Genomic DNA, 18268 nt, shown 5'->3' with positions numbered 1-18268 from the left:
GCACACACTCTGCATTTTCTTGATGAGCTTCAAGAGGTAGTCACCTGAAATGGTTTTCACTTCATAGGTGAGCCCTGTCAGCTTAATAAGTGGGATTTCTTGCCTTATAAATAGTCATGAAAATGAAGAAAACCCATTGAATTAGAAAGGTGTGTCCAAACTTTTGGTCTGTACTGTATATATATATATATATATATATATATATATCCATCCTAGGTGGATGATAGGTATTTTCTCAATCTACATAAAAAGAACCACAGACAATGTTAATAAATTTTATTAACATAAATTTTGACAAGCTTCTCCAGCTTTCTGATGAAGAAAAGCATCCAAACAGCATGTTCGCTTTCCATCTCACACAGCGTGAGCATCTCTTTGTTTATTGTTTGTTTGTTTTTTTAATTGTGCCGCCCCAAATTTTTTACTGGCCCGGCCTGTGAAAATGTTCTGATAAATGTTCTTAGAAATAAAATGGACATAGACATTCTTATGTCTGTAATGGGAAGGTTTTATTCCTTGTTCAGTATATCATATGATATATTATCTTGCCATACAGACAATATTTTTCGTATTTTTGAAGTAAAATGACAGAAATAAATAATAGACGTTCAAAGTAGTGAGTAGTAGTGTAAACGTATTAAGTCACAGTGACTTAACTATCTTTTTTTAAGGTCAGACCTTTTTCTTATTGGTTAAGCTACTTAGTGGAAGTGTTTGATTTACGCTAATATTTGAAGTCATATGCTTTTTTTGCTCATTACAGTCTTCATAAATGTCAATAACTACCTGTTTAATTCAATCTCTAAAAGTACAACTTTAATTAGCTACAATTACATGCAAATATCAAGCTACATTTTACCAGTTCAAATTTGAGTTATTTGAAATAAAATACAAATGAATAAATGATAAGCCTTTAATATTAATTCTTAAAATTTATGTTTATCCCTTTGAGCTGAAATTTGAATCAAAGTGTAATTCATTTTCTGTAATAAAAATTATTTAGCATCCTTTTTCAAACCCTGAGTATTTAATCCATTTATGATATGCATACGTTATATTTTTTTTTTGCCATCTCCTAAAATTGATCTGCTAATCAGGAATCGTAGGGTTGTGGCGTAATGCCTTCAATAAAATAAACTGCTGCATACTTAATAAGCCGTTTCTGTGCACTTTAGGTTGTACCAGTAAAATTAAATGGTGGACAAAAAGAAAAAAATAAAACAAACAGACAACTCCTGACTGTAAAATATGAAATTTCGTATCAATCTTGGGTGTAGTGAAGAGCACAGCCCCTGGTTTGGGGGGAGAGCTCTTTCCCCAGAACCCATCTGTGAGGAACAAGCAGGAGCTGTGAAGCCGAGCAGAACAAGTCTGTTCTGGTGTGAACACACTGAATAGATTACAGTGAGAGCACTGCCTTCCTTTCTTTGAAATTACGTAATGCAAAAACGTGGAATCAAAATGGTTTCAAATGAATGGCAAATGACTTGCATTAAGCTACAGATCTAAATATAGTTAATAGGATGTTTTCTTTGCCGATATATCAAGAGTTATTTATTGCATTACACAATAAGGCTGTTTTGACCCTGGGAGGTATCCAGTGGCGGTTCTAGCATTTTTAGCAGATTAGCACTTTGTTCATGTCAGTAGATTACAGAAATTGTCCTTTTGTTGTTTTACATCCACCACTAAGAATTTATTTATTTATTTTATTGATTGTTTCAAGTGTAATTTTTAAAATGGGACATTATTAACATTTACAGGCAAAATACATGAGCTCTTAGCCAAGTGGCTAATTTTCTTCCCTAGTCACAATGGACAGGTTGATGTGATGTTCAATAAGAAGAAAAAGCAAAATCATGCTACTGCACAAAAACACTTCATAAATGAGGAGAGAGATTAAACTGCTGTTTGTAGGCAACAATTTTCATTTTAAGTTATGTGCTGGTCAGATGTCTATGTGATCTCAAGACATGGATATTCTTAATTTAGAGCTTTATTGATCCATTAAAAAAAAATTCAGGGTGAAATACAGCTGCAACAATTTAAAAACATTGTGTCTATAAAAATATATTCACCCCTCCCTGGATTTTCTTTTACATTTTTATTGCTTGTACAAGTCAATCGTGTGTAACAAACTGTAGCTTTTTTTTGCAAAAAAAATCCCTTTAGGGCAGGCATGTCCAAAGTTCGGCCCGAGGGCCAATCACGGCCCGCGGTCAGATTTAATACGGCCCGCAGCTTCGGTCTTATAATGTATTATTTATGGCCCGACTGCACTGTCAAACAGAATAAATAAATCATAAAACTTGAAACTGTAATTCCTCCTTTCACCAAATGGTGGCAGCACCACTTTAATAGTGCAGCGAACCCCTCTCCGCTCATTTCTGCCATGGCCACTGCAAAGAAAACAAGTTGACAGTGAGGGCTGCCGCTTTCAAGAGAGATGGGAATTACAATACTTCTTCACTGAAAATCAAGGCAATTGTGCTTGTCTAATTTGTAATGAGACGGTTGCCTTGTTTAAGGATTTCAACGTAAAGAGACACTACCAGAGTAAACATGCTAACACATACAACAAGCTAACAGGAAGTGACCGTGCTGAAAAAGTGAAGCAGCTCCAAGCTGCACTGTAATCACAACAGCGATTCTTCACGCGGGCCTGTGAGTCAAAAGAAAATACCACCAAAGCAAGCTACGATGTTAATGTTAATAGCTAAACATGGCAAACCTTTTACTGAAGGTACATTTATCAAAACTGTGTTATGAAAATGGTGGAGAACATTTGCCCTGAGAAGAAGCAAGAATTTGAGAAAAATGTTTGCCTGGCACGTAACAGTGTGGCACGGAGAGTTGAGGACATAAAACTGAGTGTTTTGAACGGTAACGTCTGTCACTATCAGCAGTGAAGAGCCAAAAGAACATTTATGCACCTGGATTTATGGCACTTATTTTTATTAAACTCTTGAGTAAGATTTGGTTATGAACCTGTAGATGTGACACAAACTATTACTTTCTGAAAGATATTGTAAATGACAAGAGCAAAATTCATTTGTTTGAAGATTTAAAAATAACAGACAACTTTGCATTACTTATAACTCCTGTTTAAAATGTTCTTGAGGCAAAGATATTTTTAAACTCATGCAAATTTAAGGTATTTCATACAGTTTGTTCAATGTTATCTGACTCTCCAGATATGAATGAAAGGCAGAATTTGTGTTTTTAGAGTTGTTCTCATCTGCCTGAGTGGCTTATATTTGGTTATTTTGTCATTTGAAAAATAAAGATAATTGTGACAATGAAAATTGTTTTATAACAGAGTGTATTTGCATGAAACTTTTGTAGTTAAAAAATGTCCGAACAAACTATTGGCCCCCGGGCATCTTCACTTTATCAAATCTGGCCCTCTTTGCAAAAGGTTTGGACACCCCTGCTTTAGGGTCATAGTACAAACTGGTTTCTACAAAATGACAATGAATGTAACAGAAAATAAGTGATTGCATAAATATTCACCACTCCAGACATTTGATATTAGCTTTCTTTATCCATCCCTGCCCCTCAAAGCCAACCAGTTTAAACAAACGAGCTCCACTGTTTCTGCTCAGAGGTCAGATATTAACTTCTTACGCCAGAACTTTGTTGATGGCCAAAAATAATAAAAATAAATAACTTAGTTTTTCTGCAATTTGTGGGATTTACCCAACTCCAAGTATAGGTATAAAATACACCTGTCCACCCACTTGCTGTTTTTGTGTTAGACTCTATTCATTCAAGTGAAAAAAAAGTCCATTAATGGGAAGTATTATGTAAAGAAAGAAACATTTTTTTGAGCTTTACATCATGTTACTATTATTCTCTCATCAAAACATACATGGAGTGTTGCTTTGATCCTTTCATCTCCATTCATTTCATCAACCATTCAGCCGTACTTCCTCAGAGCTGCAGTTTCCAAGCTCTCGCCTCACAGAGAAGCCTTCCGCCGTGACTCCCCCACTCAGCTCCTTCAGACTAGCCAGGAGCAATTAGCAAACACCTGGTGGAACTGCACATTAGCTGGACTCATTATAGGAGCTACTTCTCAGTGAAACGCTGGTAAAAACGTTGTTAAAGGGTTAATAGAGGAGACATGTTGTGATGACTTTCTGAAAGTCATCGACAAACATGGAAGGTGTTAAATTATAAAGTCAAATTTCTACGTCATATTTGATATATTCACCGTTTTTATAACAGCTGAAGGTAAGAGTTACTTGATTGTGCTATAAAATGGCACTATGTGCCTAAAAGACACATAATGCTGTCTCTTTAATATCACATTCATGCGCATGTTGAGTGTTTGTACTGAAAATTTTACCAAATTACAAACCAATGAAAATCCTTAGTCATGATCTGACGTCATGTGGTGAGAAAATAGTATCAGACTCGTTTATTTTATTTTTACATTAAAAAATATTTACATCAAACACTAGAAAAAACCCCCGTAAAAGTAAAAATGTACATCGGTCCAACGACAGTCGTCTATACAGTCTACAAACCTAAACCCATGTATCCGTCCGGATGGAGCTTCTCCTCCAGCATGGCGGCTTCTACAGATGAGAAGGCGCTTTGGTGTCTTAGCTGGGTTTTAGAGGAGCTGGGGGCAGACTAGCCGAGGCCTGTTCCAGGAAGGCCAGTGGTCCCGGAGGGGGAAGGTCTGTGGGTTTACGATGCTGACCGCTAACGTCCTCCAGCACCTGCTGCCAGTGGTGCAGCTTGGCCAGATGCTTCTGGACCAGCAGTTCTTTCCTCTGCAGCTCATTACGCAGGTCCGACACGTCCTGGAGAGAGAGAAGAACTGGACTTGAGAGGAGAGAAGCCACAGTATACTGAAGGCAAGGAATTAGCAACCCATAAATGACAGTTTGGTCCAAATGTTTACCTCTTTCAACACCTGCTCTGGTTTCTGCACAGAGAGCTGAAGCCTCTTCTGTAGGAAGAAGCACTCAGTTTGCCGAGCCACATCCAGGAACTTCTGGATGCACTGGTCCACGCCTTCAACATAAGCATGAACGCTTTGAAACACACACTACCACGAGCAAACGATTCCAATATAACAATGCAGCAGACTGACCGGTTCGAATCTCCTCCTGATCCGTACCGTTCACATAGTCCTGACTTACTAACGATGAAAAACAAGCCTGGAAGATAAACAAAGCAGCTTTCAGGGAGAAACTATCAGAGACTTAAAGTGGAATTAAAAAAAAAAAAAATATATATATATATATATATATATATAGTATCAATATTCAGAATTAACTCTGCTTTTCTAGTCATGTGTGTGAAACTGTCGTCACCTACATTTATGTGTGTGTTTTTTTTTGTTTGTTTCTGAAACTGTACGACCGTGTACTAATGCCATCGTAGAAGAAAGAAATGAGTTAATTGCAGCTAAAAAAAAACGGAAAAATTTTAAAGCATTTTTTTCTAGAAAAATTTTTTGGGAAATTTCTGAGTTTCAAGTCAAACATTTTCCACTTTGAATCAAAAATTTGCAAACTTTTTTTTTTTTTGAGTTTGATCAAGAAAAAAAGTTTTTTTTTATTTTTGCGGACTATTACTCTTTCTTTCAACCTACAATGGTCCCATTATGTTGTCGTAAAATTGTGATTATGGTTCGGTGAAACGGCGAGTTGAAGCTCCAGTTTGTAACTGGTCAACTCATAGAAAATGCTACATTTTAACTACAGTTAGCTCATAAATGAGTATGTGTGTTAGCCACAACAGCTAATGCTAACAACAGAGCTAATGTAGCCCTCTAACCTCCTACCTCGAAGGAAGCCTCCAGTTCGTCCACCAGGGTGTTGTTCCCCTGAACCCGGGGAGCGGTACCGGAAAAGCTCGGCTGAGCCGGTCCAGGAGGCCCCCCAACGGGATGAGCACCGGGCGGCTGCTGGCCTTGAAACATACCGTTCATGGACGAAGCCATCTTCCACTGTCTGCCATCCGGGTAACGCGCATGCGCACTGCGTTGATACAGCGATAAAGGGTACCCCGCAAAGAGAACTAAATAACTAATGTACGAATATAATAATTTATGAATGTAAATGAGGTGAAAAGATGCACAACAAGCAATACTCCACACTAAATAATAAGTGGAAGAAAAATAACGACATCCAATCTCAAAATAGAAATAATCTGAAAGAATAAAGATCCGCATTGATTAATAATTTCTTTATGATTGTTTAGATTAAATTTTGCTGTTGCTGCTGAAGTTTTGATATAAACAGTAATTCTCCAAGCTTCATCAAGGTGGCTTTATCCATAAAGATAAATCGACTGATTTATACATCAAAAATCATTTCAAAGACTCAATGTAGCTTATGAAATGTAGAAAAACAATCCGACTAAAACCAAAAAAATCAAGATAAGTTTACAATGCGATATCCGATTAGGAACAAATACAAACTAATAGGCTGGTTGATGGAGGAATTTACAACATTTGAACAATGGATAATGTAGGGGAATTTTAACCGCGGTGGTTTTGACATGCAGGATACAGTGCTGGCGAAACTATTGACACCACCGAAAAGATTGTAAAAACTGTAAATGTTTCTATAAATGTAGAAACATTTATAGAACATATATTTCAGCGCCAAAGAAAAAAAGATAAAGAAACGGCCGACTGGGTCTCATACTGATACCCACAGATTAAAAAAAAGTAATGGAGACATAATTTAAACTCCACAGATACCCATCAACACAAAAAACCAAAGCATACAATATGTTTTAGTGAAAACAGTTATTTTGTAAAAAAATATATATATTTTTTTTTGTCACTGAATAAATATTCTCAATTTAACTGATGGATTTAGTTGTTTTTTGTATTTTTTACCCCTCCAGGGGGTCTTTTGTGGGCTCTAGTGTCCCTTATATGATAGTGGGCTGACAGGAAACAGGGAAGGAGAGGGGGGAAGACATGCGGCAAATGTCGTCGGGTCCGGGAGTCGAACCCGCGACGGCCGCGTCGAGGACTCAAGGCCTCCAAATACGGGTCGCGATACGCCCTACGCCACCACGGCACGCCCAGTTTTTAAAATAAGTGGTAGATAAGGCAATATTTAACAGTATTAAATGTTTAATTTTCATATTCCTTCAGCCTGGGCGGAACATACTCTAAAAAACAACCGATGATTTTAATAAGCAATTACAGCTCATTTTAAAAACATGTCAATTGCAAAAAATGTGCTGGAAACAATGATTGCTGTAACAAAATATGTTTGTTATTTTACGATGCCGTGAAACTGATCTGTCCCTCACAGATTTCTTCTTGATTTTTTTAACCCCCATTTCAGATCAAGTTAATGTTAATATGAAAAAGATAACCCCGCAAAACAACATACAAAAAAAAAAAATGCAATTTTTGAATTTAGACTTACATTATATAGAAGAAAATCTTCCCAAACCGACCTGGCCCTATGTTGACAAGTATTTGCCCTCTACTTGAGGTTCATGACGCTCTGTTTGAGCAGCCACACAGAGGGTGATTGACAGCACTATGACCCGCCTCCTGGCTCTGATTGGTCATTTCTAGTTATCACTGGGAGAAGGCAGAGGAGCTGGATTTTTTCTCAGATTATCCATCTCATAAGACATAGTGACAGTTTCAATAAATAAGTTTGTTATATATATATATATATATATATATATATATATAAGTTACATATTTTAGCTTTAAGTGTGAAAAAATAAAAACAGGAGAAATCTGAAAGAGGCCAAATATCCTTTCACAGCACAGTGTAATACTAATACTCAATATAATTCTGTATTAGCTCATCTATGTTACCTATGTAACATCTGTTATATTCATATGTATGTTGTTAGTTGTGTGATCTCTGACTCAGGACAGTCCCGCTCTTCGTCAGATCTGCTCCTGATCCTCCTCTCAGCCGCTGTGGGCCAGCCCGGCAGCAAACTCCACCAGCGTGCGGGTCGGCCTCCCGGACATGCCCTTCCTGAGGTAGGGAACTTCGTCTTTGTTGCTCATCACTCCAGCGATGTCCAGGTGAGCCCAGTGAGGAGCCGTGACGAACTCCCTGAGGAAGGCGGCAGCTGTGCACGCGCCGCCAGAACTGCACAGGATAAACAGAGAGCTGGGTCAGGAGGCGGTCAGGCCACTTTCACCCTGTTAATGACTTTGTTTTTATTAACCAGTTAATAAGATTACTTTGTTTTTCTGAAATAAAGTAATTGTTCACAGCATTTTCTTGCACTGAATCAATCAAAAAGAATTTTTTTTTCATTATGGTTTTCTTTTAATTATTGTTGAATATTACTACAATTATTATTCTAGTAATGAAAAAAAATGAAAAGAAAAGAAAAAGAAGCCGTCAAGCCTTCCTTCATAGTTATCATGCTCAAATGTCAGACTGATCCAGAATTAAATTCACAGACTTTTCTCAACTTTACAGGCAGTTCTATAAACACCATAAATCTATATTTATTCATGGCAAAAATTATAAAGCGGACAAAAAATGTGAGGAAGGAAGGAGGGAAAGGAGAGGAGGAAGAATAGAAAAAAGGAAGGGAGACAGGAAGGAAGGAAAGACCGAAATAAGAAGTGATGGAAAAAAGAAAAAAAGAAAGGAAGGATGAAAGAGTAAAGCAGTAAGAGGACAGAAAGAAAGAGAACAAAGAAAGAGTGCAAGCAAAAAGAAATCACAAAAGGAAACAAGGAAGAATGAGTGAGAAGGAGTAAAAAAAAATTAAAAGAGTCAAGCAAAAAAGTAAGAAATAAAGAGAAGGGATTCAGTGTAAAGCCAGTCAGGTAAAACTGGATCAGAGTGTAGCAGCGGTCCGCTACGTACCGACTGTATTTGCCGATGTTGTTGAGGTCAGCCAGCTGGCTGTCCGTGACCTGCTTGGTGTAATGTTGGAACAGAGGCATCCTCCAAACTCTGTCACCTGTCACAACACTTGCCTACACACGTGCACACACACCCACACCCACACACAGAGCATAAGCCAACAGAGAAGCTGGTACAGTAGTGAGTGTTGCTGTGCTTCCTGTCTACCTGCTGCAGCTGCTCCCACAGCCAGTCTGAGTTGGTAAACACTCCTGTTGCCGCCGAGCCCAGAGCTACATCCATGGCGCCTGCAACAAGAGGTCCTACACCGTCAACCATCATTTCTCTACAACGCTTCTATTCAGTTAATAACATAATAACAACACATATAACTTTAACAGAGCAGCAGCGGTAAATCCTGCTACCTGATCTCACCTGTTAGCGTAGCAACGTTAACGATAGCTCTGGGGTTAAAGGTGTGTCCATAACAGAGAGCATCAGCCAGGATCAGTCTGCCCTCTGCGTCTGTGTTATCCACCTTCATGAAACAATAAACCTCATTAGTAAACACAGTCAGGGAGCTGTTTGGACCAATCACACGTCTTCATTTACTTGGATTGTCTTCCCGTTCTTGGCCGTGACAACATCGCCTGGTTTAGTGGCCTTCCCGCTGGGCATGTTCTCACACAGCGGCGCCAGACCTGCTCCGAGCACAAACATGGAGGATGTTGGTCTGGGCACAATAAAAATGGAGGCATTGGCAGAAAGGAATAAGAAGAAGCCCACCAACGATATTCACCGGGAGCTTCAGAGCCGCTGCGGCAACAATGGAGGCGCAAACCGTGGCGGCTCCGCCCATGTCGGCTCGCATTGCGTCCATGGATTGAGAAGGCTTTAGAGAGATGCCACCGCTGAACACACACACATATAGGAATCAGTGGGGGGCAAAGCTCACACACAGCCTACTAACAATGAGACAACATGATCATAATCAATATGAGTCGTGAGTGTGTTTGTGATGAACCTGTCGAACGTGATGCCTTTCCCCACCAGCAGCAGCGGCTGCTGGCTGTCTGCTGAGCCGCTGTAGTGCAGCTCCAGGAAGACAGGGGGCTCCTCTGAGCCCCGCGCCACGCTGAGAAACGCTCCCATCTGCTGCTCCTCCATCCAGGCCTTTGATCTTCAGGTAAAATACACAAACACCAATAAGTAATAATAATAAATCTGGTTATGTGCTCAGTGAGAACTAGTCTTCTCTCTCTGCTATTGTCAATAATCATAATCTCACAAGATAAACACTGGAAATATTTAACCACCAACATCAGCATATTCTCAGTCATAGCAGCAAACAGTTGGTAACAAATAAACACAATAAATAAAAAGTTACAAAGTAAAAAAAACCAAACATAAATAAGTAAAGTAACCAAGTCAATACATATAAGTAAGTAAGCAAATCATACTAATATCTCAATCATTAAAGTTAAGATAGTTGAGTAAATCAATAACTTAAAATGCAGATATACGTATGAGCAAGGAAAGAAAAAACAGTTCGGCAAATCTAATTTGTCAGTGGAAAAACCAGAAAGAATGCAAGTAATTTCATAAATAAGACAATAAATGAAGAATTACAGTGTTTACAGCAAGAAAATACAGTACATATATAAGCAAAAGTACAAATAGGTAAAAGGTAAATTAGGATGCAAGTATAAAAACAAGTTAAAAAGAAAGCAAATATATATATATATATATATATATATATATATATATATATATATATTATTTTTTTTTACAAAAATAGAGTTTATGCAATATTATATCATTAGCAATATATGAATTGGAAATGGTCTCAAAAAACCCAACAAACCGTTTTTTGATGGTGACTCGTTCAGCGTGCGGAGCCAGTCTCTCTTCCATGGTGTTGGCAAAAGCAGTCGGAGTGATCCGATTGGCCGGAGCTTCCATGAGAAAACGTGCCAGGTTTTGACCTTCTGCATAAATGATGCCTTTCTTCCAGCCGTCCACGTCAGCGCTGGTGAGACACAGAGAGGGACGGTCAGCGGTGCCAGAGAACCTGCAGACTGAGAAATACTCAAAATACAGAAGAGTAAAAAACTCAAATGTTCAGCTGAATGTAAAAAAGAGAGAGAGAGAAAATAATGAAATACAGAATCTCTATAAAGATTTACAAAAGGGACAAAGGAAAAGATAGCTTGTGGAAGTCAAGTTGTAATAATGGGTGGTTAAAAAAAGATTGAAAATATTTTTTGTTGTTTGTTTTTATCTTTATTGAACCAAAATGTGCAAAACAGACAGGTATTGCATTAATAAACAGCACGTCAAAAACAAGAGTTCACTTTGAAACAAACACAGGACAAATTTAAGCAAGATAAATAGAGATACATGTTTTAAGGAAAGAAAATACAATAATACAAAATAGATTAATCAAGGAAAAAAGAAAAAATGAATAAACATTTTTTTAAAATTACTTAATAAACAAAAAACAAAAACAAAAAATTCTTTTTAAATTAAAAAATGTAGTCAGAGGTTTTTAGAAAATACTTTTTGTACTTAGAAAGAAACATGTTGCTCTTTTTCTTGTTAATCAAAAGATTTTAAAAGCTCAGGTTACCTTCCATGGAGCTGTGAGGTCACTCTGGTCTTCTTCTTAGACTTCAGTTCATCGTAGGAAAACAATCCCAGAACGGCGCCTTCTGCTGCCGATTTGGCGTCACCGCAGTCGTCCACCTCAACGTGACCCACCTCCAGCTCCTGGAGAGTCCGACAGCCAGCTGAACAAAAAGAATATGTACATATGCAAACATCAGCAAAACCATTTCTGAAACCGTATGTGAGATCAGACGCCGGAGCGGATCGTACCAGACACGGCCTGCCTGATGTTCTCCTTCCTGCTGTCCCACTTCTCAACCCCACACACTCCTTCACTGTCTTTGCCCAACCCGACTACTGCGACACAGGGGAAGTCCTGATGGAGATCAGAGCACGTTTTACTCTGTCGCCATTAGAAGACGGGGAGTGAAGTGATAAAGCAGCGTCTTGTTACCTGGTGAATCCCATAGAACAGTCTGCTTTTGCCTTTCTTGAGACCAGGTCCAGAACTGGGGGCAAAAACAAAACGTTTAAAAACACTCAACTGCTGTCCATAAATAGTTTATTCATTTTGCAGTCATCCCATTTCCTGAATAAGTAAAATTAACATAAGAGAAAAAAAATATAGTAAAAATAGCAAGCAGACCCATTGACTAGAGATGCACCGATCTGATATTAATATCTGTATTGGGCCCGATATTGAAAACATTTTTTCACTGTTTTTCTGTATTGGATCAGTATCGACCAATACTAAGACTCAGATATCTGTATCGTATCTGAAGTAAAAATAGTAATCGGTGCATTATTACTAGACATGACAAAATAAGTAATAACTCATTTAACAGGAGCTTCATAATTTTCATTTGCATGAATTATTGTTTGCCTCTCTCTCTCTGGATGTCTTCAGTCTGGTGCTTTGGTCTCAACCAGCACCTTTTATGGAGAACAATTTTGCTTACAGAGTATTCATAATTTAGTTTTATTTGTTGTTTTTTGCATTTGGATATTTAAAATGTCTTCCTCTTCCAGTGTTAAACTATCATTAGAATTGAAAGTTTATTGATCTTTGAGAATGTGTTCTTGCATCATTATGCTATAACAATTATGTTACTTAAAAATGTTCTCAAAGCAACAACATTATTGTTTATCGCTGTAACTTTAGGGACAATTAATCATCCAGCAAAATTTGTTATGGTGACAGACCCAATCCACCAGCATCCATGAAAAGTCAAAAACTGGCAATAATTCCGAGGTAAAATGTGACCATAAACTTTCTGGTGTGTTTAGTTATTGCAGTAAAAGATGAGCCAGTTACTAGTGACAGGAGTTTTCTCCACTGCTGTTCAGCTGGCTGAAAGATGTTTAACGCACGTTCTCCAGTGTTTACGAGAAAGACACATTTGACTGTATGAAGACAGCAGTCTTCCTCATGTTGTTCAAATCAAACCAAGGTCATAATACAACACTAAAGCTCTAGAAATATCCCACTGTGTTTTTAATAAATCCAGACACGTTTTTTACTTTTTCAAATTGAATCGCCAGTTAACTTTTAACGATACTCTATTTTACTGGGATGCACATGTAAACTGTCGATCACATCAGCTGACAGACAGAAGAAGCAACTCACATTTTCAGCAGCTCTGAGAGCTTTCCAGACACAGACTGGTCAAACCTGGCTGCTGCCTCCGTCAGGTGACCACCTTCCTCCTCTCCGTCCTTCTCAAAGACTCCCAGGACCAGACCCTGCAGACACACACACACACTCACAGGTCCACACTCTGCTGCTGAGACTCTCAGGAACATTGAACACCTGGCAAACTGCTCACCTTTCTCTCCTGCAGGTGAGTGTGTGAGGCAGAGAACGGCCTGCAGAGATGTTTCCTCGCGGCCGCCTGCGCAGCTTTCCTCACAACAAGCATGGTCACCTCCTCAACATGTAATAATCTGAGTTGATATCCTAGTTTTACCTCACTGGAAGGTCAGGCGCTTCTCGTGCGGGAAAGGATGGCAGACGACCCCGTCAGAGTCGCGTTAAAGTGGCGTCACCGACGAGATAGGACGACGGGGGTTTGTCGCCACCTAGCGGCAAAGTGTCACTGTCTGTCCTGCGGAGTACAAAGTGGCTTTAAATGCAACTCTGATCGTTCTAGTTACACTTTACAGTTAATTGCTACTCAATGTAAGTTGTCATGTAAATTTACAATAAAATGCATTAAAGTTTATGAGTCTAATTTGACCAAATATGGAAAATGTTATAGGCATGTCTGTCACGATACCAAATTTTGATGATAAACTGCCCCAGTAATTATTGCAATAAATAATATATTGTTGATTTAAGATCATTTTCAAGTAATATGTTAATAATAGCATGATAATGCAGTTTGCCCTGTGAAAGACCAATACATTTAGGTTTATTGGTCTTGACACTGGAACTGGAAGATATGTTAAATATCCTAAACAAAACACAACAAAAAACAATAAATAAAACAGAAATAAAAGACACACACCCAACTGAAACCATAATTGAAATGGATCCATAAACATAATTGTCTTTAAAAAAATTTTAATCATCACAATTAAAGTTATTGAAGCCTCTTTTTAATTTATTATGCAACAGGCTTATTTATCTATGGATACTGTAACATGGGCCTACAGTGAATCATATATGTAATTACGTGCAATCTTATATTTAAAAAAATGGTTTTTGCTTGATTGTTTCAAGTTTATTGTTTGCATTGGGTGGTTTCCTAAACAAAAAGAAAACTTCCCGCTCAAACTTAGGCCACCTTAAACAGTCTTTCAGAAATGCAGGACTTTACCATAAAATTATCAAAGTTCTTGACTTGCATAAACATTCATAAATATCTACTGGTTAGAAACCAAAGATAATTTTTTTTTCCCCATTTATGCTTCTTGAACAAACTCAAAATTAATTCTATGGATCCAACAGGCAATCATGCAGAGTAACATAATGCCTTAAAAGAGGCTTTGAATAGGAACCAGACACACACACAAAAAAAGGATCAGATAACTGGGAATGATATTTTAAATGTCTGTAATTTACATTCTTTATGTACAATGAAAAAATAGATAGCATATTTACAGACATTTATTTACTACACAAACCGAATTTACAATACTGAACGTAAAATGTTCAGAGTGATTCTGTTGGACCACTCTTCATCGTCCACAAAGTAAACCCAACAATAAATCCCTCTGTCTAAACTGGACAGGTTTGCTTTTTCATCAATTATCTATTCAGAACCAATAAGAACAAATAAACATCAAGGTCCTTTAAAATCAGTTTTCAGTGAGAATGAGTGTGAAATAAGTCTAGCTTCTATGAAACAGTGTCATCACAAATGTCAGTAAGTGTTTTTTCTTTTCCACGCTGAAAGCAGAAGACACAACCAATAACTCTTTTTCTGTGTGTGGGTGTGTGTGTGTGTGTGTTTGTTTATAATACCTTGTGGGGACCATTTTCCTGACTCATGCTGCGTTGTGGGGACCCACTGCTCCTTGTGGGGACTGAAGCCTGGTCCTCACAAGGGGAAACACTGTTTTTGGGCCAGGGGTAAGATTTAGGAATTAGGTGTGAATTGAGTTTCTGTTAGGGTTAGGTTAAGTGTAAGGTTTAGGCTGTAGAAATGAATGGAAGTCAATGGAAAGTCCCCACAAAGATAGTCACGCAAACATGTGTGTGTGTTCTTCAGTAAAGCAGGTCAAGGGCAGAGATTGTGGGCTCTTCCGGCTTCTTGATTTCCGGTTTGGGCAACTTGATGCGACTCATAGCGACCACTCCACAAACGACAAAGTGAGTCCCAACGCTGCCAACTCCCAGCCAGAAGGACCAGTTCAGGCTGTTATCCAGAACCTCCAGGACAAAGAGGTTTTCTCCATGGTTTGCCACCCGCTCAGTCAGACGGTGGTGCTTCACGGCTGCCAGGAAACAAAGAACCCCCAGGGCGCCAAAAAGAGCTGCAAACAGAAGAAAGTACTTCATTTCCCTTCAGATTTAAATATCTATATTTATCATATCTGTATACAGTATTAGGAGCATTGTCGATATAAAAAAAGAAGAGAAAAAAACTCCTAGATTAGTTACAGAATTTTATTAGAAAGAAATCTTAGAAATTTCTAAGGTTTCAAAAGTCAAAACTGTTTGATGTTTGTTGACTTTTGAAACTCACAGCCTTGGTTCTAGAACTTTGCTCTAGAACATTTCTGAGATTATCCTTCAAAATGTCATGTTTTTTCTGGCAAATGTTCAACTTTCAAGCCCAGAAATCTCCAAGTTGTTTTTTTTCCCCTAAAAAATCTAAAAATGTTGACTGATGTTATTTGGCTGAAATTATGGCCCGTCCACCACCACAGGGGGTATCAGCCAGAGCAGAGGCCAGTGTTCTGACCAAGTGTCTCACCTTGTCTCTGAAGTGGCATCAGACCACTGGACATGTCTGCAGAAATGAAGATCTTTGTCCCGGTGGACATTTGCAAACTGGAATATTCCTTTTTAATGTTTCATTTGGGTGAATGGCTTCTTCCTCACTGAGTGGCCTTTAGGCTCATGTCATTACAGGACATGTTTCACTGTGGATAATCACTCTGTTATACCAGCTTCTGCTAAATGAGCTAAAGATTAAGGCGATGGCAACAAGGCCTTGGAACCTCCTGGACTTGGGCCTCATTATCAAAGATAAATCATCAAATATCAGTGAAACTTGCAAAAAGCTACACTTTTTTATTCAGCAACACTCATAAGTGTTTGATTATTGTAATGCTATTCAAATTTGTTTTTATGAATTATTAATTTCTAGTATTATTTTTAATGAATACACTTTTTACATCACGTTGGATTGTGGACACAAACCACTTGATTGAATGAAAAATCATTTTAAACCTAAATATTCAAGGGATAAAAAAAATGTTTGGGCTTAATTGTTAGTAATTTAGTTGAGAAAAATTGCAAAGATAAATAAATAAATAACACAAAAAAGCCTAAGAAAGGCAAAACATGTTGAAGCAAAGCAGAAAAATGCAGTGATTTTTTGTTGTTTTTTTTCTTTTTTACCAGCAATGAAGTTCCATAGATAAAGTCCTTTGTGCCCTTTTATGCTCTGGTAGGGGACCTTGCGTGCGTTGTAAATGCAGAAGGACAGACTGACCAGGGCGAAGCCAACCGCCACCAGCAGGAAGAGAATCACCATCATGTGAAGACCACCATTCAGCGTCTGCACCAGCTTTGGAAAAACTGCAGAGACACACAGACCAGAGGGACGAGCTTAGGGAGGAAAACCTAAGAGCCTTTCTTTATTTTACTTGGATATTTATTTTCAGTCCAGAACCATTTGACAGCATGTTCTTTATTTGCTTCATAAACAACTTAACTTTGACCTGTGAAGCATATAAGTGAAAAAAAAAGCTCCTAAAATTAAGCTTTAGTTCTAGATTTTAAAAAAAAGATCTAAATCTGATCTTAAGTTGTTCAAGATTGTGTTTAAGCTCTAAGGCTTGTTTTTTGTTTTCCTCACTTTCTATATTTTTAATCAGAGATGTATAGTCAAATAAAGTACTCAAGTAAAAGTAGCACTACTTTGATATATTTTTATTTGAGTAAAAGTAAAAAAAAAATAAAAAAAAGTTTTTACTCGGCTATATTAAAGTTCCATAAGTTTTACATTCAAATAATTTTTTATCTGATTTTGTTATTTTGTAATTCTGTTATTTACATGAATTATTCCCATTTTGGTCCTTAAAATACCAACATTTTCATATAACTTCATATTTTGATGATGTCATTTTTAAATATTAAATAATGATTTGATCAGTTACATGACTAGCCTTTTTACCAAACTCTTGAGTAATTTCTTGGGTGGCTACTTTTTACTTTAACTTCAGTAAAGTTGAAGTAGTGCTACTGTTACTTGGACGTTTATAATTATTGGGTACTCTCCACCTCTCTCCCTTACAGTCACTTTGGATCTTACTGTATATTTTGGAGCGTCTGTTCCCGAGTCCGCACCTCTTGATCTTTCCTCCCTGGAACAAACCGTAGTAAATGTCCCCGATAAACTGGTCCATCTCCGGACTGGACGCGTTCACGATGTCCACCCCGGTTTTACACAGAATCCGCCCGATAACCCACCGCTCTGTGGACAGGGCCACCACCAGGAGGGCCACCGAGCCGACACACAGCGCCGAGGCCACCGAGAATGTTATTCGTTTCCACAGAGAAGGCATCTTACGAGCCCATGGTGCCCCGGGGAAGGTAAGAGGACGCCGGGCAGCGGCCGCGGGGCGGGCTCGGTGATCACCATGGGTTTACGGAGTCGTTCATCGTCTCCTCTCAGCTCGGGAAGAGAGAAGCTATGAAGCTTCATGAAAAGCCGCTGGGCCCGGCGTGATGTTCCATGTATTCATGTGTAAGTCACACGGGAGGAGAAATTGAATCTATGGGCGTCAGGGAGATCTCTTACCGGGAGAAACTCTATCCGCGCATACACAAACAAACACACACACACGTACACCCAGACAGACGCCCACACACACATGTATTCACAGGAGAAATTAACCTTTTCCAACTCCAACTTTGAATCAATCATTTCTTATGGCTTATAGTCTATAGCTGCTCAATCAGCTGTAAAATTAAACACAATCTTAAAGTCAAATGACAGATGTGGTTGACCTACAACAACGACCCTAAAGGTCAACAGAAAGCATCAACTCAACATGTTGTCCCATCCTTCATTTCTTCCATCCATCCATCCATCCATCCATCCATCCATCCATTTTCTGTTCACCCTTGTCCCTAATGGGGTCAGGAGGGGTGCCAGTGCCTATCT

At 38.4% G+C, this 18268-nt stretch overlaps 3 protein-coding genes and 1 long non-coding RNA gene across 4 annotated transcripts; 1 reads left to right on the top strand and 3 right to left on the bottom strand.

Annotated features, from left to right (window-relative positions):
* Nucleotides 1–4387: 4387 nt before the first annotated feature.
* Nucleotides 4388–6084, bottom strand: med28 (mediator complex subunit 28). Its single transcript, XM_032563770.1, has 4 exons — nt 5804–6084; nt 5108–5174; nt 4916–5028; nt 4388–4814 (listed from the first exon to the last, which is right to left on the bottom strand). The coding sequence occupies exons 1-4, from the start codon at nt 5960–5962 to the stop codon at nt 4611–4613; spliced, it is 543 nt and encodes a 180-aa protein (XP_032419661.1). The 5' UTR covers nt 5963–6084; the 3' UTR covers nt 4388–4610.
* A 570-nt stretch (nt 6085–6654) lies between these two features.
* Nucleotides 6655–7151, top strand: LOC116720483 (uncharacterized). The gene is made up of 2 exons (XR_004339394.1): nt 6655–6850; nt 7064–7151. It is a non-coding gene; the product is annotated as an uncharacterized LOC116720483 (long non-coding RNA).
* A 604-nt stretch (nt 7152–7755) lies between these two features.
* On the bottom strand, nt 7756–13461 carry lap3 (leucine aminopeptidase 3). The gene is made up of 13 exons (XM_032563769.1): nt 13253–13461; nt 13054–13169; nt 11881–11935; nt 11697–11802; nt 11449–11608; nt 10684–10848; nt 9844–9999; nt 9606–9730; nt 9432–9520; nt 9255–9357; nt 9048–9127; nt 8841–8953; nt 7756–8105 (listed from the first exon to the last, which is right to left on the bottom strand). The coding sequence occupies exons 1-13, from the start codon at nt 13343–13345 to the stop codon at nt 7919–7921; spliced, it is 1548 nt and encodes a 515-aa protein (XP_032419660.1). The 5' UTR covers nt 13346–13461; the 3' UTR covers nt 7756–7918.
* A 550-nt stretch (nt 13462–14011) lies between these two features.
* On the bottom strand, nt 14012–17884 carry clrn2 (clarin 2). The gene is made up of 3 exons (XM_032562170.1): nt 17414–17884; nt 16498–16677; nt 14012–15404 (listed from the first exon to the last, which is right to left on the bottom strand). The coding sequence occupies exons 1-3, from the start codon at nt 17664–17666 to the stop codon at nt 15136–15138; spliced, it is 702 nt and encodes a 233-aa protein (XP_032418061.1). The 5' UTR covers nt 17667–17884; the 3' UTR covers nt 14012–15135.
* Between the last annotated feature and the right edge of the window lie 384 nt (nt 17885–18268).

Source organism: Xiphophorus hellerii, chromosome 5 (assembly GCF_003331165.1).
Source record: "Xiphophorus hellerii strain 12219 chromosome 5, Xiphophorus_hellerii-4.1, whole genome shotgun sequence".
Lineage (NCBI taxonomy): Eukaryota > Metazoa > Chordata > Actinopteri > Cyprinodontiformes > Poeciliidae > Xiphophorus > Xiphophorus hellerii.
Note: the sequence above shows the minus strand (reverse complement) of the source record. Positions and strands in the feature narration are given on the sequence as shown.